Below are 25,452 nucleotides of genomic sequence, written 5' to 3' on the forward strand. Positions count from 1 at the left end.
TCTTTTCATCGGGCCATCTTCAGGCTTGTCTTCCATGAAAATGCTGATTGCATTCAAAATTATCTTTCTTGAAATTCTCTACTCTTGTCTTTGGCCAAAGATAATTGGTCACTTGTCTTCCTTTTTTATACTGAAAATACTTGGGCCTTTTCTCCTGCTTAGAGCTTCTGAGACACACTTAACAGTTGATGTGACTTTTCTTCCAATTCATTTCATGTTTTTTTTAGGCTTTTAAGCTCTCCACTCATTTGAAAATGTCACTCTCATCTGCTGATGTTGTCTTAACCAAATTATTTTTCAATTTGGTGCTTTTTCTCTGCCTTGTGTGCCATCTGCAGCATGCTGACCATGCTTTGCTGAAACACTGTGCTGTCTTCAGAGTTCTGGGTGAGAAAGAAACCTTGTTTTTCAAGGGTTCAGAAAAGCTTTCCTTTTCCTTTGAGGATGAAGGAAAGATAGAAGATAATAAGCTGGATACTTTCACGTGAGGTCATTATTTGTACTTATGATTCCTTCTCTTGCACAAAGAGAAAAATTGTTGACCATGGAAATGATACTTGAGAAATGGTGAGGGCTTGGAGTTCGGTTTTAGAACTGAACTTGTCAACATCTCGTGCCATATTGAATGAGTTGAACATTGGTGGAAGAAAAAGGTAGTAAATTAGGAAAACAGGCTGTCTAGTGATGACAGTCTGTCTAGTGCTTCTAGAGGAGAAGTTATTGTGAAAGCCTTGCAGGGACCTCTGTCTTCTGAAGGACTTCCTAAATGAATGAAGGAAGAGATAAGAGTAGGAAATGAAGCAGGTAGAGGCTGAAAAGATGTAATCAAATTCAGATATTGGAACAAAATCATACTGTCCCAGGATCTTAATCAGTAAAAGGTGGTTATTTAATAAATTGCCTGACAAGGAAAGGCCTACAATATTTAGGCAGAAATCCATAGTCCTAGTGCTCACAGGAACATGATCATTTGTGCAAAGTGATAGAACAGGGCAGAGATGTACTGCCTGTCTGTAGTTTCTTCTGTGCAAAGTCAGCTTCTTGTTCATTAATACACAGAGATGCTGTTTCATGGTAAAAAGAGAAGATGTCATTCTGCAAATCACTGTTTAATTATCCACATAATTAAAAGCATCCATACTGAGCAGTTAAAGAAAAACATCACATGAAATTTTCTGAAATGCAAGTTAGATTTATAACTCTAGGGCATGTTTGTGGTTACGAAAACCTAATTAAATTCAGTGATGACATCATAGGAATAGATCAAAAGCTTCATAATAAATCAAGTTGTTATATGTACAAGGAAGTCAGTATGCCATTAGTTTTTCTGTAGTTTTCTCAGTGTCATATATAAAATATTTGACCTGATAATTTTAACAAAATGGCATATCTCTTAATCTTTCAAGAGTAGATGTCAAGCAAGGAATTTACTTATTTGTTTGTAAATGTGTAAAATTCTGATGATTCAACAGCAGAACATAGGAATTTCAAATTATTTCTCCTACAGTAGAACTACTGTTTTCCTGTTGAGAAGATGTAACTCTTAAACAGTGTGATAAAATAATAAAAGAATGTAACTACTACTACTAATGATTAGAGACTGAAAAATTTGTGTGATGCTACATCCTACTAAGTACTTTGCTGTGTTTATTTATGTATTATTATTATCTCTTTTACACAATAACCTCTCTTGGCTGACCACTGCATGCAGATAGTCGGAAGTAAAGTTCCGGTGAGTATGAACATGATAGTTTTGTTGTTGTTTTATGAATACGCTTCCATTTTTAGAGATTAGGCTGGAACATTATGGACATTTATCTTGGATTTAAAAGTTCAGTGGGCATATCTGAATTCCTATTTTACCAAAATAATTATCAACTACCTTAGTTCTCTTTAAACATGGATATTTTTAATATCCTAATTGTTAGTATTCATGTCAACTGCTGGATATCAGTGTGAGAAAAAGACTGATACAGAGGATTCAGAAGGTCAATTAATAAGCATAAGATGAGTTCACTCACAGCATAGCTTTTTTTTCTTATTGAGTGCTCAGCTATATTTTACGTTGTCATGATTGAATTTAGTGGTTTTTTTTTTAACAAGAATTTGGTACTTAATTTGTTGGACTGCATTGAGCAATTTTGATTTTTTTTTTTTTTTTTTTTCCTAAAAAACCTGATAGAATCATAGAATGATTTGAGTTGGAAAGGACCTTAAAAATCATCTAGTTCCAAGCCTCTTGTCATGGGCAGGGACACCTTCCACTAGATTAGGTTGCTCAAAGCCCTGTCCAACCTGGACTTGAACACTCCCAAGGATGGGGCATCCACAGCTTCTCTGGGCAGCCTGTTTCAGTGCCTCACCACCCTCGTGGTGAAGAATTTCTTCCTTCTATCTAATCTAAATCTTCCCTCTTTCAGTTTAAAGCCATTTGCCCTTGTCCTGTCTCTACCTGCCCTTGTGGCAAGTCCCTCACTGGCTTTCTTGTAAGCCCCCTTTAGGTACTGTAATGTTCCTATGAGGTCTCCCTGGAGACACAACTCTCTCAGCCTGTCCTCGTAGCAGAGGTGCTCCAGCCCTGTGATCATCTTTGTGGCCCCCCTCTGGCCCATCTCCAACAGGTCTGTGTCTTTCCTGTACTGAAGGCTCCAGAGCTGGATGCAGGACTCCAGGTGGGGCCTCACCAGAGCAGAGAGGGAGAATCTCCTCCCTCAATGTGCTGGTCACACTTCTTCTGATGCAGCCCAGAAAGCCAACTGTATCCCGGGCTGCAAAGTGCATATTGCTGGCTCATGTTAAGCTTCTCATCAGCCAACACCTCGAAGTCCTCCTCTTCAGGGCTGCTCTCAATCCATTCTCTGTCCAGCCTGTATTTGTGCTCTAGATTGCCCTGATCCATGTGCTGGACCTTGTGCTTGACCTTGTTGAACTTCACGAGGTTCGCATGGGCATACCTTTCAAGCCTGTCATGCTCCCTCTGGATGACATCTCTTCCCTCCAATGTATTGACCGCACCACACAGCTTGATGTCGTCGTCGAATTTGCTGAAGGTGCTCTCAGTCCTGCTGTCCACGTCATTGACAAAGATGTTAAATAGCACTGGTCCCAATGCAGACCCCTGAGGAACACCGCTTGTCACTGGCCACTTGGACATTGAGCTTTTGACTGCAACTCTTTGAGTATGACCAAATTCCTTATCCACTGAGTGGTCCATCTGTCAAATCCATGTCTCTTCAATTTAGAAACAAGAATGTCATGTGGGACAGCATCAAATTCTTTGCACATGTCCAGGTAGATGACGGCAGTTGCTCCTCCCTTATCTGTAAATGCTGTAACCTTATCCTAGGTGGCCACCAAATTTGTCAAACATGATTTGCCCTTAGTGATGCCATGCTGGTTGTCATCAGGCACATCCTTATTATTTTGTTAGAAATTGGTTCTCAAACTTGTTTACAGTCCTTTGGTGGCACATCTGGGTCATGTATAAAACTGGATGTTTGCTAAGTCCCTTCTAATATTTACGGAGGACCTGGGTGAGAAATTTTTGTCTAGCTAACAAATTTGAAATCACCTGGAGTCAAGGTAAAGTCAGACAAACTGAAATAAAAATAGTTAAAATACTTAATTTGTGCCTGGTTTTCTAAATATTAAAAAGAAAAAGTTTGTGTAGAGATAAAAACTATGCTGAAGTTTATTTTTAACTATATCTTGCACTGTAAGGTGTCTCTCCTGTCTCTTTGTCACTGTTGTCCCTTAAACACTTAAGTGTGTCATACTCACAGATTTTAATTGATTAGATTTACCTCCTTAATGGGAAATCAAGCTAGGGTTTTATATACTTGTTCGGGCTTTTTTTTGAGACTTCCAGGAGTTCTGCTAAACTTAGTTTTTCATTAAAACTTCATCGCTTCTGACTTCCTCAGGAAAGGATTTTCAATGTGTCGTCCAGGCTTTCATTTGAGTTGTCATGAATGAATAATTCCATTCTGTAATTGTAATACTTTCAAGGTGAATGGTCATAAAGTAATTTCTAAGATTTTTGATCTTATGTATTGATTTAATCTCTCAAAGTTCTGGTGTGGGACCTAGCCCTCTGAGTTTCTTTGTACTTCATTTTTGCCTTAGTTTTCATTAGCTGCTCTCACATAAAGCATAACTTTCACTGAGACCTTGCACTTCAATGAGAAATGTATATAGTAAAATCTGATCCACATAAAAGCATAGCATTACTTAAAAATAGTATTTGAATCCAACTCTCTGTGAATGGTGAAATTTAAAGAAATAGCATCTGCTTTTAGCATTCCAGTTAGTGTGTCTAGAGGTAAGAGTGCATTGAGACTAAAAAGTTGGTTGCAGAAAATAACAGCAAGTAATCCTGTTAAGCTGAGAATTTTTTAGCATGAATGGGAGTACTTGTGTTAAAAGTTTTCAGAATGGATTTTTATGAGCCATCTCTAGCCGTCATCTGTTTTGAAGCACGGGGTAAAAAGGAAGAAGAGACAGTTCCTTATTGCTCTGCAGTTCAAGGTGCTTAGTCATGGGAGAAATATGCCTGTCCTGTAAGGTATGGTGAGGACGCTTAAGAGATGGTGATGCCAATTCCTTTTTTGACCTATTTTAACTGGTTTTGAGGGAGTCATAGGTCTTCTGAAATGCTTAGGAAGAGGAGGCAGCAAGAGCAAGCCTTAATTTAAATATGAAAGAAACTGTAGGAAGGACCTTAAATACCTGGTTTGAATAGGTGTGTTGCTAGGAGCTTGCAGCAGAGTACAGTAGGACTAACCACAGGAAGTAATCTTTTTGGAGAAACAAATACGTCTTGCATTCTAGAGTGCTTTTCAAGGGCTAACTTAACATATAATGGCATTTAATTGAACTTTCCATTATCTTGTTATAGATGTAGTGGCTTACAGCAGTACATCTGTTTTCATCTTTTACTCTTAGGGTTTTGGGAATGGCTGTTGTCTGAATGACAAAACCTGTACCAATAGTGTGTAGATGCTGTACATTAGTTACACATCATCTTTTTTCAATTTCCATCAAATTCAATAAATGACATAAGCCTGTTCCTATTTTCTAGTCCTTTACCTTATGGTTTTTCAGAGTAATGATTTTTCTGTAGTATTATGATTTTTAGTATGTAGAGCTAATATTCTTACCTGATTTAAAGTAATTTTCTATTCTTATAAAGATAACTTCCACCTGTTTGTTTATTTTTTCTTCAGTGGAAGAGCATCTCTTTGTTTAGGTGATTGATAGTGACAGATTGTTCCTTTATATTCTTTTTACTCATCGTTATGTCTGTCTTGGTCCTTCGATGTACAGGGTGTTTCAAAAACATGGGCTCAATTTCAAAACAGTATATTTCACAATGGCAGCATGTTACAGTTACACAAAAAAATTACATCTAGCAGTAATCATTGGAGATTCTATGACCCACCCCTTCAAGTAGCAAGAGTTTAATTCATGGGCAGTTTGTGGTTGCAGAGATATAGTGATTTAAAATTGGATCCCTCTTTTTGAAACACGCTATATAACTGGCCTGTGTTGTCCAGCTAAAGGTGCTGTGTGTGTCAGCAAGAAACATCTTTGAAGTTGACGTAGTCCGGAGGACACTGTCTTAATGCAGTCACAGTTTGTGGCATATTTTTGTTTTGTTGAGGACAAATAATCTGAAAGAGAACTGTGTAGCTTTTCACAGTATAGTTCTATGCATTAATACTGGAATATATCTAGGTCAAAAACATGAACTTAAATGTAGAAAAGTCATTTTGTCATCAGGCATACTTAGTGCCAGTTTTAGAAAATGAATGGTAAGAATTTGAATAGAGCAAACCAGAAACTTCATTAAAACTGTAACTTTTTGAAAGAGAGAAAATGGAAAGATTACAGTAGTCAAAGAAGTTTCTGATATAATTAAAATCAAATACATGTAAATACTATTCTAGGTCAGGCACTTTTCATGTTGCCTTTACACCCATGACACATCTTTATCAGGTTCTATTCAATAGACCACTTAGAGCTAAGGAGCTTTAGGAACTGCATGATAATCATAACCGCTCTTCGGAGCTGAGACTGCTTTTTCGCAACTTGTCAGAGCTGTACGAAAGATTAGTTGCACCCTTTAGTGAAATGTTTTGTATATTGTTCATGGTTTTGAATACTACAGCTCTAAAAACTGATTATCAGGTATTTTAATACTGAAATACCTTGTAGGTATTCTTCTGTAATGACACTTCAGTAGGGAGATGAGCTCTTTGTCAAATCTTCCATATGATTCTTTTGTAGCAAACAAGATCCTCTAGATATCTCTATTAGTGGCCAAACATGGAACTATGCTACAGAAATAAATCAAGTCATGCAGTTGCATGCTTTTTAAAAAACTGATTTAACCATGGATGCCAGCTCCTTTTCAAAGTAATTTTCAGAGGTTTATCTGCTTCCGTTTGTTTGGAGAAGAGAGAATTAATTTGAGTCAGGATATGTCCATAGTGATAATGCACAGCATTTTTTTTTTTAAAAAAGAAGACAGGTACAGTGGGAATAATCAGACAAGCTTAATAACAAGTATGAGGGTTTTATGTCTGTCTGTTTATGGTTGCTTCTACTGCAGTGTTGTGGAGTAGATGTTAAATGAAAATGTGTAGCAGCTAAACATGTTAATACAACCAACTGATGGAACTGAATTTTTATATAAAAGATGTAGTACGTGCAGTTTACTCAAAGAAGATTCCTGAAAAGTATTTACTATTGTTACACAAAACCTAAACTATTTAAACCCTTATGACAAATCAAATTCAAGTTGGATGTCTTTAATAGTTGTACAGGGAAAACAGTGATTTTAAAAGTCATGTGGAAATATTTGCCTTACATGTTAACGTCTAAACGCTACTATGATCAATATAAATTTAAGCAGCATTCTGTCTTCTGTGATAGGGTGGACTGAAAAACAGCAAGCATGAATGCACACTGTCCTCGCAAGAATATATTCACGAATTGCGATCTGGAATTTCAGAGGAGAAGCTGCTTAATTGTCTTGAGTCTTTGAGAGTGTCTCTAACCAGCAATCCAGTCAGGTAAGTAATAATTTCTGCTGTAGTTTTTGCTTAGCAATAAAGAATTGTGGGGCTTTTTCTGAAACCAGAGTGATTATGCTAATAGTTGTTGGCAGGAGAATGTTGTTCTCAGCACAGTGGAAAAGGATAAGTGAAATGTTTGCAACCTTTCATGGTGGGTGTCAACTTCTAGTTGTGGGAACTAAGCATTTGTCTTAATGGTTAATCAGGCCTTCCTGGGAAGTGGGGCTTACAGCAGTGTCTGTGAAGATATGCAAGCAGTATTGGAAGCATAACTTTGCAAGCTTTATATTTGATTAAGTAATAATTGTCAGCATTTTTCTTCCTTTTTCCAGCTGGGTTAACAATTTTGGACATGAAGGTCTTGGACTTCTGTTGGATGTCTTGGAAAAGCTTCTGGACAAGAAACAGTAAGGATTTGGACCATTGGAAGGGAGGGGTGGGGGAGCTTGTGAAGATTGTATGTAAGTTATTTTCCTCCTTCCTTTCAAGGCAAGAAAATATTGATAAGAAGAACCAACATAAACTTATCCAGTGCCTCAAAGCATTTATGAACAATAAAGTAAGAACCATTTTAAATTCAGATATTTTTAGCATATTTGTTTTTTGTTGCCTTCAAGATCTTTGTAGCATGTTGAATCTCAGAAAAGGAACGAAAGCTTGTGTATCCAGTGTCCGCTGACTCTTTGGAAATGTAGGCTAGTAAATTTAGTGTAACCTTTTGTTTAGTGTCTTGTTCATAAGCCTTCTGAATATGCATTTTTGTCTAATTTTTGTTAAACGTTAGTAATTTTTGGAAGTAAAATATTTGGTAGAGAGTGATAGTATGGATTTAAGGTAAGTGAATTAGGAATTTAATTGTTTGTGAAATGGAAAGGAAAATATTTCTTTCTAAATTCTGATTTCAATACGTGATTGTATTTGTTAATATAATGTACTTTTAACCTGATATTTAAATTGAGTATGATTTAATACCTCTTTACCTACAGTTTTATAGGTTGGTAGGTGGTAGATAAGGGCTAAAACTTTGGTCTAGTTTAAATTGTACTCGGCTTGTATCTAACATGGGTTACTCATGTTCACAAAGTGTGAGTGCTGCTTCTAGAAGTTGATGTGTTAAACTTGTGATTTTGCTTTACTCATAGCAAAATCTGAAGTGTTATTATAATAATTTTATTCCCTCCCACCTGCAGCAAATATAGCTGTGCATTAAGTTACTTTTAACTACTGCTACTCAGTTTAGTAAAATCTCACTTCTAGAATAGCCCATCTGAAGTGGGAAAAACAAACTTAAATATTCACATGCTTCCCTCTATTCCTGCACTTAATGTAACCTGGAACAATTAGATATTTGATTTACTAACTATCCTTTAGTTAACAAAACCAAAAAAGACAAATACTGCTACTTTTGAATAAATGACAGTATTTAAGTTTTTTTTATTAATCTGTTCAGAAAATGAAATAGAATATGCAATAAATGAAATAAGATAGTTGTTTCAAAAAATAGTTTTAACTTCCATTGATCATTGTTTGGAAAATATTATTTCAACTTGCCAGCAGCTGTTACAATTACAGGGAAAAACATGAGTGAATTTTTCCTACTGTTGAGGTGTTTCAGATACAAACCAGTTTTTATCTTCTATCTTATCTGTCTTTTGGTGGATACCCAATTTCACAAGATATGGCATCTTCCTTAGGAGCTGGCTGGCTTGCTTTCTTAGGAGAAAACCTCAAATGTAAGATTGGGAAGACTGACTTGTGTCCGCAGGTGGTAAAAGCCAGAAGGTTTTAGTGTAGAATGTTGCCAAACTTCATATGGGAAAGGATGTGTGTGTGTGAGGATTCCAAAGGATCTAAAGCCCAAAGATGATGATGAGTATTCAAGGCAAATACAGTTTCTTCACTGTGAGCTTTTTGTTTCTTTAAGTACGGATTGCAAAGGATTCTAGGAGATGAAAGAAGTCTCTTGCTGTTATCAAGAGCAATCGATCCAAAGCAACCACACATGATGACCGAAACAGTGAAAATACTTTCTGCTATCTGCATTGTTGGAGAGGAAAATATGTAAGTAAGATACTAAAACTTTTTTTTTTTTTTTTTTTTTTTTTGAATGCTCACAGATTGTCAGTTTGGACACAGGTGAGAAAACTTGTCAGCAAAACAAATGTAATGTAACCTGTTAAGTATTTACTTTCTTAATGTAGCTTAAATGAAAAGAGACTTTCACCCGTTCTGATGCATTAATCCAATATTAAGTCAGACAAAAGCAAATGAGCAGAGATCTACAAATCATGGCTTAAGTGAAAGGTCTGAAAGGAATATGATTGCTTACTATAGAAAAGACTTCCTGAGCCATTACTGTTCATAAGTGGCTGCTGAAAAAAAATATTTTATATATCTCTGAGTATGATCAGGAATTGTGAACTTTTAATTGCCATGAGTAAAACTGTCAGATTTAAAGACAATTAAAACCATAGTGTGTTAACATGGAGTACTACCGAGCCTGTTTTTGTGGGGAAGATTGAGATTGGGGCATCTTCCCTGAGGAGGGGAGGTGAATTTATTATATTTGAAAATTACTCATTTGACACCACATGTTAAGATTTTATTAGTTTGCAAGATAATACTATAGAAAGAAATGTATTTATGGATTTTATTAGAATATCACCTCTATCTAAAAACAACAAATTTGACAGGCCAGAAAATTAACAATTGAAGCTGAAGTTTTGAATAGTTCAAGTTATGGAGTTATGTGCCACATGTTCCTGAGCTATTTAGAACATAGATAATCAGTTGGCTTATGTTTGCTTTAAATTATTGACTGGCTTAGTTTACTGAAGGTTAAAAATGGCAAACTCCATGTCTTGCATGCAATAAAGAGAAAAAGACATTTTGATTTCTGAAAAGACAATTAATTAGAATTCCCAGATGTCAAACACTTCAGGTAGTACCTAATGCACAGTCATGCAAAGGTAGTGGTGTTGGTGGTTTTTTTCTCCTTTTTTGTTTTCTTCCTATTGATTGTTTCTTACCTGAATGTCAAAATAATATAGAGATTTACTCACCTTTTTAAAAATTGAACATTATGTAGATATTATAACGCTTGGTTCTTGGTTTGTTTTTAACTTTGTATAGATAAGTGTAGATAAATGCATTCAGATTTTCTGTCAGTGCACTGAAGTCTTGAGTAGTGGGCTAAGTATGTTTAAAGTGAGCAAGTTGACTGGTACACTTTTTGATGGTTTATTTTTCTCTTAGTCTGGACAAGCTTTTAGGTGCTATAACCACTGCTGCTGAAAGGCACAACAGGGAACGTTTTTCTCAGATTGTTGAAGGACTGGAAAACCATGAATTCTTACAATTGCAGGTGGGTTTATATTTTAATATGCTTACTAATACTTTAGAAATAATCTAAAACACTCTAAGACTGTGTATTATTTTCTGACCTTTAAATTGCTTACCTGCAAAATCTTTTAGTGCTATTATTCCAGTGGCCTGTAAAAGAGGAAAAATAAATAGAAGTGGCCTGCTGATATTAGGTTTTCTAACTGTTAAGGGTGTGAAATGAAGAAACTCGCTTCCTTGTCCCAAAAATAAGATTGAAATTTCTTGACTGTAATAAAAAGAGAGTAATTAGTGGATGACATTCCTTTTCTTGGATGCCAGATGTAATGTTCAGGTAATAAGCTTGTGAAAGCATTTTATTATCTTTGTCACTGCTTAATCTTCTTGACTGGGAATTTTGTGTTTAATGGACCAATGAAAACCCAGCTCCCAGTCTGTCCTCTGAAACGTTTCGGTTATTGTTACTGGAGCCCAGAGGAGGCTGCAGTTTTGGGAGCTGAAGGCATTGCTCCCTGTGCATCTTTTGGGCTTAGGAAAGAAGCAGGAAAAAGTACTCATTCCTAAATTGCGTTGCTTCTTTAAACACCTCTCCCCAAATCTTGCCCCATCCAAAGTAAAGAAAAACTCTTACAGCTCTGAATGGATTTCATCTAAGTAATATATTTGTGAAAAGATGGAACATGTTTGTGTTGTGCTCTTGAGGAGAGTGTTTGATTTTCATTTAGAAGCACATCTGGAATGCCTTAACTGAGCACAAACTTCAAGTATCTTATTGTTTGAAGTACCTGTGGCATGGACATACGTCCAGCATTGTTCGCCTTTTTGTAATACTGGTGAATGAAGAAATAGATAAGCTACTGAGATTTTCTTCAGTCAAGTTTTATTTGGCTGTGAAGGATTTTGGTTTTATAATTTTTCCTGGTAATGACAACTTAGTGGAAATTCTAGCCTATCTCTGGTAAATTGAATGGTTGACCTTTTTTTGAAAAAAAAAATAATGACACCAGGACAGTGTGATAATTCATTAATCAGTTAATAATATGAGAAGTAAATTGACTGGGAGTAAAATTTCTAGTTTTAGATATTTAAAGCTAGATTTCATCCAACATAGCCATCCACCTACATTAAACAGAAATAAGGCATAGTGAAAACTGATCAGTGCGAAGTGTATGTTTTTATAGCTGTCACATTCAGTATACTGGCTTTATAGTCAGCTGAAGATAGACATGTAGCTTAATGTAATATCCTTGTGCAGGGAACGCTTATATTTCATGCAAAGTCATGTATTGAAAAGAGTTACTTCAGGAACTATAAATGACATTCTATTCTTAATAATGCTGTCACAAAATAATTCATTTTGAAGTTTTCTCCTATTTTATGATGTTGTTGATTTAAAACAACCACAAAACATTCCTGCCCACCCCTCTGCCCCCAAAACCTAACTTGTACGTCAGTAAAGGTACAATTGCAAGACTCATTACCTTGTTTCCGACAAAATCGTTCTTGACTTGTAATGTATTAGCACAAGCCATTAAGCCAGAGTTTCTTCTGGCAAAAGCAATCATAGCAGATGGCACCTCTTCTCTCTATTAATTTCAGATTGGACATGTACTTTGGCTTGTTAAGTCATGTCATAGTAGTAAAATAACAAGAATCATTCAAGCAAGCGTGATGATACTACATTACATGAAGATGCAGCTATATAAAGGGAGTGCCTTTGAAAGAGTGTTTTAATAGAAATTTAAGACTCCATAAGGTGTTCTGTTTAAATTATATAGTGAATGTAATCAAAATAGGAAGGGTGCTGTTATCTGACTTTTCTCTGCAGCTATTGGTTTTTATTTATTTATTTCTTCTACCCTAATGCTACTTCTATTTGCAGTTAACATCTTTTACTAAACTTGGTATTTCCCTTGAGTCCCATTTTAGCCTTTTAACATGGATCAGCACTTTTGGCATTATGCTATTGTCTACCTGCTTTAAAGTAAATCAATTAAAGTGCACAGCTGTTCAATTAAAGCATTAGCCAGTATATTGAGACTTCAGGCATTTAGCAAAAGTGCTGTGCAGATGTAGAAAAGACACCTGGTGATGTGAATTATTTTGTTTATGGGTGTTTTTTGGGTAGTGGTGGTGATGTTTTTCGTAAATTTTTTGATTACTGTAAAACCAGTTTATTTTCTAATTGGTAAATACTGAGGAAAAAGAAGAGGAGTTGAGTAAACTGTAGTGTGAGAATAACTTTCTGAAATAAAGTATGATCCTTTATGTGATACAATTCTGACGTAGCAGAAGCACTCACCATATGAAAACAGAGCAGAATTTGCTTTTGCTTAAATTAACCAAAGTCAAGTGTTGCATGTGTGCCATATAATAAATAATATCTGTCTCTTAACATCGGTTATATAATGAAAATGAAATGGTCAAAGATCAGTGTTTATTTTCATTGTATACATACTAAATTTTTTGCCTATATTTCCAATAACAGGTAGCATGTATGCAGCTCATCAATGCCCTTGTTACATCTCCAGAAGATCTTGATTTCAGGATACACTTGAGAAACGAGTTTTTACGTTGTGGCCTGAAGAAAATATTACCTGTAAGTCCATCTGTATGTAGGAACTGATCTCAGTCAACTGTTTGTGTATGTTGAAGATAACCAATTCATTTTACTGAGAGTAGCAGATGTGAAAGATTGGAAGTGAGAAATGTCAGACCTCCAAGGGACTGTCAAACCAAATCTCCTTTCATTTGGTATACTTGAAAATTTAGTCTCTCGTTAGCTATGTAAACCATAGTGGTAGTAAATATATTAAAAATGTAATTAGAGTGGTCAAATTTAGCGTAATGAGCTCAAGTCATATGCAGCTAACATGAGTCTGACTGTGGAACCAATCTTGGATTAACTTTTTTGTAGATGCCATTCCTGTTGTTTTTTTGTAAAATATATTTTTCTTTAATCTGCCTTCTTAAAAAGCATTTGGAGTTTTTAAAGAAGAATCAAATGGACTCCTTCATTCTTTTGTTGACAGAGCTGTTGACAGTTGGAGACTGCTTATCTTCTTGCCACTACACAGAAGTGTGCTTTTATGGGTGGCTGTGGATGCATATTTGTGACTTAGGAGTAGATTTGTAGCTCTTTTCCAAGAGACCATTCTGATACTTACATCAAGAATATGTGTAATTAAGCTACTCAGCAGTTTCTTACAAAATGTAAGATAAATTAAAGAATACCTTTGTTTGAACAAATATATACTTCTGTAACTTTTAGGATATGAAGTTTTGAATCATCAACATTTGCTAGGAGTGAAAAACATTCAGTTTTTAGTACATTCAGCTTTGAAACTTACTGATGTCTGTATGTTACTTTTTCTTAGGATATGTATCTAGGTTTTATATCATGTATATACATTAAAGTGATCTTTGCCTTTATTTGCTGTAGAACATTAGAAAGCCTGAAGAACTCTTAGGTTTTTTTAATCTACTGAAAATTAGTTTACATATTCAAAAAATGCTTAAACTTTAAGAATTAGGGGTGGGTAAGCTGTAATACCAACTAAAATATTCAATACAATCATACTGTTTATTTGTAAGGTATTAATTACAACATACACATTGAACTCAGATCATTAATTCTGCAGAGCATGAATGTCTAAGGTAGAGGAGGTTTTTTTGCCTAAGAAAGCAACTATCTTAATGATAAGGCACCTCAAGAAGGCTTCATGCTCATATTTGTAGGTGTAGAGGAAGCTAAACTTCATTCTTAAGTATATTGAAGAAATTGCTTTTATTTCTACAAGAAAAACTTATTTTTCCCTGCTCCAAGTATTAATTTTTGTCTTGGCTTTTTACTTCTCTTGTAAGTATTTCTCAATATACCATGGTTGCTTTTATGCTATGACCTAGATGAACTTAATTAGAAGTGTTCATGTTTGTTCTGCAGCCCATACCTGCTATATTCACTGATATTTTGCCTTAATTTTTCTCAACTCTGCAATTATAATAAAAAACCCTATGCACTGTTCCAAAGGTTAATGTCTTATGTTTTGTTATGATACAGTCTTTGAAGGAGGGGAATTCTTGCTTTGAAAAAGGGAAAATTAACATATACTATGCCTTGAAAAATAGGGCTTGAAAGATAAGGAGAATGAAGAGCTTGATATTCAGCTGAAAGTGTTTGATGAAAACAAAGAAGAAGACTTAATTGAACTGTCACATCGTCTTAATGATATCAGAGCTGAAATGGAATATCCTTTAGAGAAATGATGTTATAACCTGTTGCATCATTTAATAAGGTTAGAAACGTAAGTTAGAATGCTCTGTTTTGTTAAAGACTTATTTAGAAAATGAGTATTTAAATTTGCATGTCAAATGTGAGTCACTGGAAACTGAATTAGTTTTTTTGTAAATAACGTTTACTAAGGTAAACTCTGGCTTGTAATACATGAAGATGTAAAATTACACCCATGGAAGGTTTTAAGTTTGAAGAAAAATGAGTTTTAATAAGGTGGAACAGAATTTCTAGTAGATTCTGAAGCAGTTAAGGTACATACCTTCCCTAGTTGTGAAGAAGCAGCAAATTTAAAGTTACCAAGTTCATGATGATTGCTTGCAGTTTTTAAGAGTAGTAACTGATACTTAAATGGAGGAAGGTAGACAAAAATCAATGAGAAGAATATAAAAGCACTAATAAGTAGTGTTGTTGCATTACAGAACAGGTAATTACAGGTTACTTTCTGCTTTAAGAAATTAAAAAGATTGACTACTGTGTATTTGCCAATAGCCTGACTCACTTCAGAATGAAAATGAAAGTTTTGTGGGAAATATGCCTGTAGAATTCTTGATAAGTATGTACTATGATTTTTCTGAGGGACAAAGTTTATGGGGATAATCTTAGTGGAAAAAGGATATTTAGTAATAAGGATAGTAGTTCAGATTGTTGAAAGTTTTACTTGAACAGTATGAACGACATCTGGAGAACTGGGTTTGGGGGAGATGTTTTGTTGTGTAGTGGGGTGTGTTTTTTTCTTTCTAAGGCCATGTGTTTCCTTAACAATGTTTGCACTGATGTGCATGAAGTATTTCATCTACTGTATAATATGTTGAAAGATACTTCTTCTGAAAATTACTTTTTGTCAATTCTCCAACATTTCCTTCTCATTAGGAATGATTACTATGTCCGGTAAGTGTCAGCCGTCAGGTTTGATTTTTGGGAGCGGGTAGAGAAGAATAGAAATCAGAACCCTGGTAAACTGAGTAGCTCATAATGACACATGAACTGTTGTGCAGTAACTGATGTGTTATTTCTCTTTCTGCTCAATGCTAATATTGAAAAGATCTTATTTAACACAGGGTGTTTCAAAAAGATGGACTCAATTTGAAATCACACTGCTTTGAGACTGTGTTCATCTTTTTGAAACACCCTGTATGATATCACTTGTTTCGAACACTTGAACCTTATTCTAACACCCTTATCTCAAAATGTCCTTACTTGTTGAGCACTTTTTCCCTCATTCAAATTTAATAGCTTCATGGCTTCAAAAGAATTGAAAGTTAGTTGCATTACTTGTAATTGAAAATACTTCCACAGTGTCTTAGACTATGTCATTTCAATGTAAGCTTCTCTTATGGGCACCTCATAGTGTCTTAGCAGTGTCATAATACCACATACAAAATCTTGTTATAAGAAGTAATATTTTAGTTATAAAGGGATGATAAAAACAATTGATATGCAAGATGATAAAATTTAGAGGTCAAATATAACCCTTGATTATAAAATATAATATTTGAATTTATTATTATTATTATTATTATTATTATTATTATTATTATTATTATTATTATTATTATTAATAAATTGAAAGTTTGGAATATCATCAGTTTAGGTTTAGAGTTTCCTACTTTGAGAGCTCAATGGTGTATGAAATTGAGATGTAATACCTTGCACTGGTAAGAACTAATAATTTTGAGGACAGAATCTCCTAATCTTAGAGATTCCTGATGCGATTGTGTAGAGATGTATATCAAGCAATTAAGGTAATAATTAACTCATTTTAGAAATAACTGAATATTGCTACTGTTGCGAGTGATGGAATTCACTGTGTTGAGGACATGCTAAATAAATTCTTGCTGCATATATTGAAAATACTAAAGACATTGCTTATTTTATTATTGTCTAGTAAAGGATAAATGAAAAGTGAACAATATTTTGTGTGGTCCTGAACTTCAGGTATCCTGAGAAATGGCAACAATGCTTAATTAGTCAGAGTACAAATATGACTTTTAACTTGATCCTTTTACTGGCAATTGTTCATATATTAGGAGTTGAAGTTACCCCCTTTTGCCCCCTCCATGTCACCTATATGATTGTTCATGTTCTTATTATCTTGTGAAATGTTTTCTTTGTTAGACCTCAGTATTACAAGATAATAGAAGAATGTGTATCACAGATAGTATTGCACTGCAGTGGCATGGACCCAGATTTTAAATGTAGAGGAAGAATGGATGTGGATTTTACTCATCTTGTTGGTTTGTATCCTCTAAGCAATTTTACTTTGTTTTACTGAAGTGCATGTTTTCCTTTGTATGCTTCTGTCTAAACTTAAATCAACAGTGTGAATTACAGTTTTCTGGAAATATGCAGGTAGCCTACAAGTGTACTTGTAGAGAAGGACAGATCAAGATTTGCAGCCTTCAATAAAATGATGCTGAGGAAGTTTGCTTCTCAAAATTTGTCCTGTTTTATACCTTAGTATGACAGTCTTAATAACAAAAAAAAGTTTGTTCACAAATTCCGTTAATTTCAGGTCTGTTACAAATACCAAAATTTACATTAACATTAATTCGTAGTGGATTTATAATAGTTATATGGTTCATTCTAAGACTATTTTCTGTAATATTTTTTAAGTATTTGAGGCAAGCAAATCAGTTAAAGCATTGAGGGACTGTGGATGTTCCTGATCTGGAAAGGAGGCTTTCTGATTTGAAACCTCAGCAGTAACTATTACTTCATACTCATGTGAAAATCCTTTTTTTCTCTTATTCGGTAGTAGATTCATGTAAAAGAGAAGGGTATGAAACCGAGATCAGTCAGAAACAGGACAACTATGATGATTCATCTTCAACCTTCTTGGTCATGTGTCCTCACCACTTTTTAAAATATTTTTGGATTTTACTCATCAAAATAATTCACCAAATGTTTGGTCAGATCAACTTAGTGGTTAATTGTATTTTTTAACTTTTTGTGTCATGATGTCAGAGGGTAATTGTGGTTGGAAGGCATCTCAGAGCCGTGAAACATTTTACCTGATTTCTGTGTGTTATTTTGTTTAAATTCTAGATGCTTGTGTGGACAAAGCTAAAGTAGAAGAGAGTGAAAAGAAAGCAGCAGAGTTTTCCAGAAAGGTAAGTCCTAATCATAATTCTTCTTAAGGCAGGGAACAGAGGCCTGACAGGAACACAGTAGACTTGTTTCACAGTTGAAACGTACTGGAAATGGGGAAAAAGTATCTCTCGCAGACAGGATGTTCTTTGACATTTAATAACTCTGTGAGTTTGGGGTTTTTCTGTGTGTGCATGGCTCAGATTTATCTTCCTTTTGAATTCAAAAGCAGATGAGTGGTATTAGCTATATGTATCTTCAGTTGTATTCCTCTGCTGTAGATAACTGATGGAGAAAATTCTACTTGTTGCTATTTTGTCCTGATATACTTAGTCATAGTTAAATACCTAAAGTGCAGTTATATGCTTAAAAAGGAGGGAGTGAGAGAAATGTTCATAACTCTTCATCTAGCTTTGTTTCAGAACCTGAAGAAAGTTATTGAAAAGCAGTGTCATTCAGTGTTTGAAAAAGCATCAACTCCTTAGACACAGAGATACTAACATTAAAATATTGCTTTATGTCCTTATAATGGCCATGATAAATTATTACGTTATGTGGGAGAGTAATTTATTTCCTAATTCTTCAAATTTAGGAATCTTACTGTGCATTTTGGAACCTGTATTAAAGCAGTTTTATTCTTCTGGTCCAGTTTTATTTTATTAGAAACTTGATAACTAAGACCTGTTTCAGTCATGGGCTGTTTTCATTTATTACTAGAGAAAGGGCAGAATAGACATTTAAAATTATTTCTGTAGGAAGAATTGCAGCTCAGTATATTTTTCATAGTAAAATTTTTGGGGAGTATTTCTAAAGAAATTGGCACTTACCTTTCTGCTTTATCACTATTGTTGTTTGTGCTGAAAATATCTTGATACAACATGTTTTCTCAAGTTACTTAAATTCTTGTTTCTGAGATTATGTTAATGGATAATTTGTCAATCACAATCATCACATCCCACCTGAGGGTATGAAATGCTGAATATACTATAACAACTACAATAGTAGTTGAAGTTTACATAGCATGTTGTTGTGTATTAAAAGCATTCAAAATTTTGTATTTTGCTGGTCTGGTCTAAGAAGTGTTTTGTAGGCCAAAAGGCAGTATGTGTTCTTGAACATGAAGATTACAAATTTCAAATGAAGGGTAGAATTAAGTCATTAGCTTTTCTCTCTTTAATGTTAAATGTAGATGCATTTTTAATAGGAGTTATGGTGTCTGTGCTTTATAGACTGCAAATTGTAGTGATGCTTCCCTGGCAGAGATGTTTATCATAACATATTTTCTTAGTGGCAGTCAACACATGTTCTTCCTAGTGAAAACTTGTTTTGTTCTGTGGTAGAATGAATAACAGAAGCTTTTAAAGATGCTGATAATCTCTTAAGTCTAGTAAACAGTAGCAGGATGAAAATACACAGCAAATTTATCTCAACTGCGTTGTAAACTGGGCTTCTGTTTTATACGGGGACATCAAGACTAAAGGGATCTCTTGGCCTTTTTGGATATCTCCTTTCTTATGTTACTTTATGGGTGATATTGCTGAAGCTGCACAGATCTCTCTTCAGATGTAAGCTGAGACTTGTACTTGAGTTTAGGTCGAGAAGTCTGCAATGTTCTGTTGAGGGGTTCTGTCAAACTTACAGCTGTAGTAAGTGGCTGGATCTGAGTGGTTCTGTGTCATGACTTATTGATGGAAGACATGGTACTTGAATAACTCATATTGGATTTTTTTTTTTTTAATTAAGTTAAAAGTGCATCTATTGCTTTAGTTGTGGTATTGCTCAAAGAATTCATGAAAATATAATATCTAGTGTATCTAGTGTGGATATAAATGGACCAACATTTCTGTATTGCTTAATCATTACAGTTTGATGAAGAGTTCACAGCTCGACAAGAGGCACAAGCAGAGCTTCAGAAGCGAGAAGAGAAAATCAAAGAACTCGAAACAGAAATCAAACAGCTACGAACCCAGGTAATAAAACTAAATCACAGTAAGTTCTACAGTTGAGTGGATTTTTTTTTTTAATTATTTTTTTTTTTTTCATTTGAAAAGAAATTGCCTTGGAGTATCTTGTCTCTATGGAGTTTGAAATAAATGTTGTATTGATTTGTTTTTAAGCCACTATAAACTAAGGAAGAATAGCTAATGGAGGTAGCATTCTTCAAACAGTACTATATTCAACACCTGTCACAGGTGTTTGCTTTATTGAGGAAAATATTTCCTTAGGCTATGAAAAGTTTGAATCCAGCCTAACCTTTTTTTCTCCAAGTATTTGTTCATGCTTTAGTATTACTACTTCTGTATGTTTTGCAGAAAGTGTTTTGGAAGGCTTTATGCTTGAATTCCAAAGGTGGAAATCATGATAGCTGTGTGCACAATATACATACCTTTCAGCATGTGCATGCCAATGGTAACATCAATTTTGGTTTTATATCTATATTTATACTAGCTTTATACAGTTTCAGGTAAATACAACACAAAATGCAATTCGTTATGGAAATGGAAGGTGATATTTAGTTTCAGTTAAGGTGACTTTACTTGGATCATTTCCTCAAATTTTACTCACAGGCACCAAAACTGTATCTCCAAGTGTTCTGTCCAGGATCAAGAAATGCTGCAGTTGAGCCCTCTCAACATCTCTTGGCTTCATTTTGTTTAGTGTCAATGAATTAGGTTTTTGACAGGTCTCTTATATACTTTAGCATCAAACAGATTCTCTGGTTTGCTGCTTTTTGCCTCAGCTTGGCTCATTTCCTACTCCTTCCATGCTAGGCAAGGTCTGCCTGTTGCCTTTTGTCCTTACTGTGGATATCTTAATGCCTGTGATCTCAGTTGCTGTTAGGATAAGAAGAGGAAGGTTAGTAAGTGATGTGCTATAGTCTGACTGCCGTCATCCTGCTCAGGTTGCTGGTCTTCTGCTGGCAAGTTGTCCGTGCCTTAACAGAACACTGGCCTTCTCATCTGCATGTGGTGATATTACATTGCATTTAACAGCTGGATTGCTGTTCTTTCTCATTGTGTGTTATGTTGAAGTTTGACAGTCTGTTTTCTGAAATATGACAGTCTATTTTAATGAGTTCTTGACCAGTTTTTACATTACGACTTATGTAGTAGTTCATGGGCCAAAGAAACACATGCCTTGTGCAAAAACAAATATTTACTTTTCGTCTAATTATTAATCCTGTTATATTGATTGTAACACAGTTCAGATTGTCCAGACATTACAGCTCATTCCCCATAATGTTACAAATAAAAGTGATACACATTAACTTTCTAGTATCTATACCTTTTTTCTCTGGTGTTATGCTCCCCACACAATATATTGTGGCACTTATTTTTAGATGCATTTAGGTTTTTCTCAGCTTGATTTTTTTTTTTTTTTTTTAATAATAAACTTTTGCTTCCTTTAAACTTCATTTAATTGCATATGGAAATATTATGCAAATCAGATTAAATTAGGAGCCCATGTTTCTTAATAATTTTGTAATAAAAAAAATAGTAGAGACAAGAGAATATGAGCTCACATGGTGGTTTGTACATAGCTCCTGATGCTGCCTTCTAATAGATAGTGTTGGAAGACAAAAATCTGTGAGGAATTTGTACTAGGCTGGGATCATGTTATCACTGCAGAAACCTCTGTGATGGTTTAGCATACCGCTGTTTCTCTTCATCGTTGCTTTCACAACTTATTAGAATAGATATTGCAATTGCTCTTTTTTTCCTGCCACTGCAGAAACAACTGCAGACTGATTTAAAGGAAAGCATCATAGTTTTCTCTGTACTCCCCTCACCCATCACACATGATGTCAGGGTCATTATGAACAACTGTGGTCCCATAACCTCTTGCACTGCAATATCTACTTCAGTGATTTCTGTGGAAATTTTCCACCAGCAGATTAGTGTTGTGAAAATTCAGCATTGTTATTACCATCTCTGCTGCCCCAGCTTGCCAGGATATCCTAAGTGGGATAAATGTTTTGTGCATTGGTAAGAAATAAAATGCTGTTCTGTTCACTTAAATGTTACTGCTACTATTAAATTTTCTTTAAAATGGAAACAATTTGTTTTTATAAAAATGCTAGGTTATTCAGTTTACTTGGCAGTTTTATGGTACGTGGTATAATCTATTGCTATTGCTTCTGATTTAAATAGGAGAATGGTTGCATTTCTCACTTTCTTGAGGTAGAGTTGGGTACGAGGCATCTTAGTTGGTTCAGCTCTGTAGTAAACTTCCTCCCCTCCCTGATAAAAATAATTCCTCTTTTATATTTCAGGGTCCAGTCCTGACAGGTCAACTGACAGAAGTAGCACCATTACCTTCAACCCTACCAAGTGAGAATGTGCCACCAGCACCACCACCAGCTGGTGTAGCAATACCTCCACCGCCTCCGCTACCTGGTGTAGCAATACCTCCACCACCTCCACTACCTGGTGGAGCAGCACCTCCTCCGCCACCACCTCCACTGCCTGGTGGAGCAATACCTCCTCCTCCTCCGCCACCACCTCCACTACCTGGTGAAGCAATACCTCCTCCTCCGCCTCTGCCTGGTGCAGCAGCACCACCTCCTCCTCCTCTACCGCCTCCGCTGCCTGGTGGAGCAGCACCACCACCACCTCCTCCTCTACCTGGTGGAGCAGTACCTCCTCCACCTCCTCCTCTACCTGGTGGAGTAATACCTCCTCCACCACCTCCACTACCTGGTGGAGCAGTACCTCCTCCCCCACCACCACCTTTTGGTGGACTCCCAATGCCACCACCTCTTGGAGGTATTCCTTTTGCTCCCTTTCCGGTGATACCAGCGTTACCACATGGGATGAAGGAGAAGAAAAAGTATAAACTGGAAGTTGCAATGAAGAGAATTAACTGGTCAAAGGTAATAAAATCTTTGGTTTTATTCCCATTGATAAAAAGTGGCTTTTGAGGAAAAAGGAAGTAAAGTGCTAGAGTTTACATTTGATTGTTAGTAGTGCTCATGAAGTTTGGGGAATTCATTCTATTCTTTATCCAAACCATTTTTGATGTGGTGGTTGTGATTCAAATGGTATTGGTTTGCAAACACACCTTATGCTATGAGGCAAACTCCAAGTGTTTAATGCTGCTACAAGCTCATAACACCCCTTTTTGTGGGGATACCTGTAGCTGACAGCTCTCAAAATCTTGCCTGATTTGGTATAGAATTAAGTTCTACATGATTTCAGCTATAGTTGATAGTTGACTTGCCAAGTGAGCACTTCAAAGATAGTTTGAAGTGTCTTGTTTAAAGCAGGTGTAAGTTACCAAGCAACTAAAAGGTTTACTTTGTAAATCATGTTACTACATTTTCAGCAAAATTTTAGTTAAAGGATTGATGGGTTTTGGGACAGGAAATGAATCTTGAAGAAGACAATTGGGTGGAAAACTGTTGGGCAGAATGCAATTTAGGAACTTTGACATTCTGGCAGTTGACAGAAAGAAGGGTCTGGAGTCAAAGGATAACTACAGCTGTTTGCTTAATTGACGTATCTGTGGCTGAGTGATGATAAAGGATGTTGAGAAAGGAGATGGGTTAAGAGGTTTACTTGAGTCTGTAGGTATAAACTGCAGTAAAACTTGGTGTGAATGGGTACAGGGGATTTTGGAAGACAGTGCAAAGCAGAACTCTGATTTTAGTTTTGTCTTCTCTAGGTTAAGCAAACTCTAGGAGCCATAAATTATGTGGTTTATGATTTTTTTTTTTTCCTTGCGTTTTTGGAGACAGGTTGGAAGTGGATCAGGCTTTCAGAGACTCTAATTTTAGCTTTGTTATTTTCTTGACAGAACAGTGCATGATTGCTCTGGTTGTGCCCTCTATGAATTTCTTTTAAAAATGAAGCATGAATGAAACTGCTATGGTGGCAATTCAATGGGTTATCTAGTTTCATTTTAAAAGCCTTGCATGAAACTTAAAAACTTGACTAGCTTAAAAAAAGAAAGATGGGAATGTATTGGTGCAAGATTTTTTCCTAATTAAAAGAAATAACTGTGTACTTATCATTATAGTAAGCGCACAGACTTCAACTACTAAAATTTTCTGTTCAAAGGCAGACGTCTTGACATGATGTTAAGAATTATTTTAAATTCAGTTGTCTTAATAAATACAGAAATTCACGATAAGTTAAAGCATCTAATTAAGAAATTATGCCAATTATTTTTGTGATACGTTCTGGAATTTTGAAAGGGAATTTGACTTCCATCGCCTTATCTGCCTGTCAGTGATAGTTGTACTACAAAACACAATTCAACAACTTTTTCCCCCCCCGCTCTGAGAAAGGCTGGTGTTTACCCTGTGAAGACAGTTGCAAAACTTATCAGAATTTTCTAAAGGCAATGGTGTTATTAAACATTAATTTTTATTGTAAGCATTGAAGACATTTTTACTAGAGTTAATTTTTGTATTTAGCAGTATATAGTTTAATATTAAACATGAGTTAAAGCCATGATTCTATTAGAGTTGTGAAGCTTGTGTTCCTGCCCTCTCCTTTACGATACAAATATAGTTGATACTGTATACTATAATGAATTTTTAAATGAGATCCTTGTTGACAGAACTTTGTGTTCCAATACAAAATTATTTTTCAGAAGTCTGTGGGTTGCACACTAAGTGAGAGATTTCTTGCTGTGAGAGCTCTCAGATAATGTGTGTTGGGCTCAGTGGATTTATGCAGGGACAGCAGGAGGTGGCAGTGGGTTCCTTTCCTTTCTCTTGTGGTCCTGTGGTGAGGATGGGTCCGAGAGGGTATCTGTGACTCCTGAGGTGTGGGGAATACGACCAGTGGGTGAAGGCTCACTGATTTTCATAAGTAATGCAGAGAGTTGCTTGTATCATTGTTCTGTGCCAAAGCAGAAAGACAAACTGTGACTGAAATGGAAGAACAGGGCTGTGTTCTTTTAGGTGCAGTGAACATGATTCGTGGCTTTGTATTAAGTTGCATATGTATATCCAACCCATCTGGAATAGTTCTGAAGCACTTTTCAAACTCAGATAACAGCATACTGTTTCTTGTAGAAACCTTCTAAATTTGTGATGTCTAATGTAGTTCAAGTTCAGAGAATGCCGGTGTCTGTGCTGTAATGGTACTTGCAGGTTATTAATCTCAGAGATGTTTATTGTTTCAGGTTAGTAATGTGCCAGGCCTGGCTTATGGCCACTGGGAGGAGCTATGGGACTGTTCCAGTGAAACGTTTGGGTGCCATTAACTTGGAGTGAATGTGAGCTTCTGCACAGTCTCAACATGGTTATATTTTATCAAATGTTTACTTGAGCAGTAAACCGCACAATCTGTGATTTGCAAACTGACCTGTTTGAGCAGTAATTCTTGCCTCTCAAAGTAATTGATTGCTTTGTGAGAAGAGGAGTTATGCAGGTATTCAGATGCGTGTGCCTTTAAAATCCTTTTTCGATCACTCTAACCACTGTCCTGCCATATAATGGAAATGAATTTGGGCTACCGGGTAATTCTGTAATTCAAGATTAACCCATCACATCTTAAAGGCAGTTTATGGTTGGCAGTTTTCAGTGGTATAGAATGCAATAGATGTATTGATGTTTGCTGTAGGAAAAAATACGTATATCACCAAATCATCAATGCAAATCAAAGGAGGACCTTCATATATGTTATGCTATCTGGTGGA

General features: G+C 35.6%; 1 protein-coding gene across 1 annotated transcript in view; it reads left to right on the forward strand.

Annotated features, from left to right (window-relative positions):
* DIAPH2 (diaphanous related formin 2) overlaps positions 1–25,452 on the forward strand; it is a 207,438-nt gene that overhangs the window by 23,292 nt on the left and 158,694 nt on the right. Inside the window, exons 4-15 of the mRNA XM_080352353.1 lie at positions 6,937–7,076; positions 7,412–7,486; positions 7,569–7,638; positions 9,004–9,140; positions 10,335–10,443; positions 12,910–13,020; positions 14,550–14,668; positions 15,487–15,603; positions 16,831–16,949; positions 17,761–17,825; positions 19,668–19,772; positions 22,076–22,675. Of these exons, the coding sequence (XP_080208479.1) occupies positions 6,937–7,076; positions 7,412–7,486; positions 7,569–7,638; positions 9,004–9,140; positions 10,335–10,443; positions 12,910–13,020; positions 14,550–14,668; positions 15,487–15,603; positions 16,831–16,949; positions 17,761–17,825; positions 19,668–19,772; positions 22,076–22,675 (1,767 nt within the window). The remainder of the gene's footprint in view (positions 1–6,936; positions 7,077–7,411; positions 7,487–7,568; positions 7,639–9,003; positions 9,141–10,334; positions 10,444–12,909; positions 13,021–14,549; positions 14,669–15,486; positions 15,604–16,830; positions 16,950–17,760; positions 17,826–19,667; positions 19,773–22,075; positions 22,676–25,452) is intronic.

Source organism: Nesoenas mayeri (genome assembly GCF_963082525.1).
Source record: "Nesoenas mayeri genome assembly, chromosome: 13".
Taxonomy (NCBI): domain Eukaryota; kingdom Metazoa; phylum Chordata; class Aves; order Columbiformes; family Columbidae; genus Nesoenas; species Nesoenas mayeri.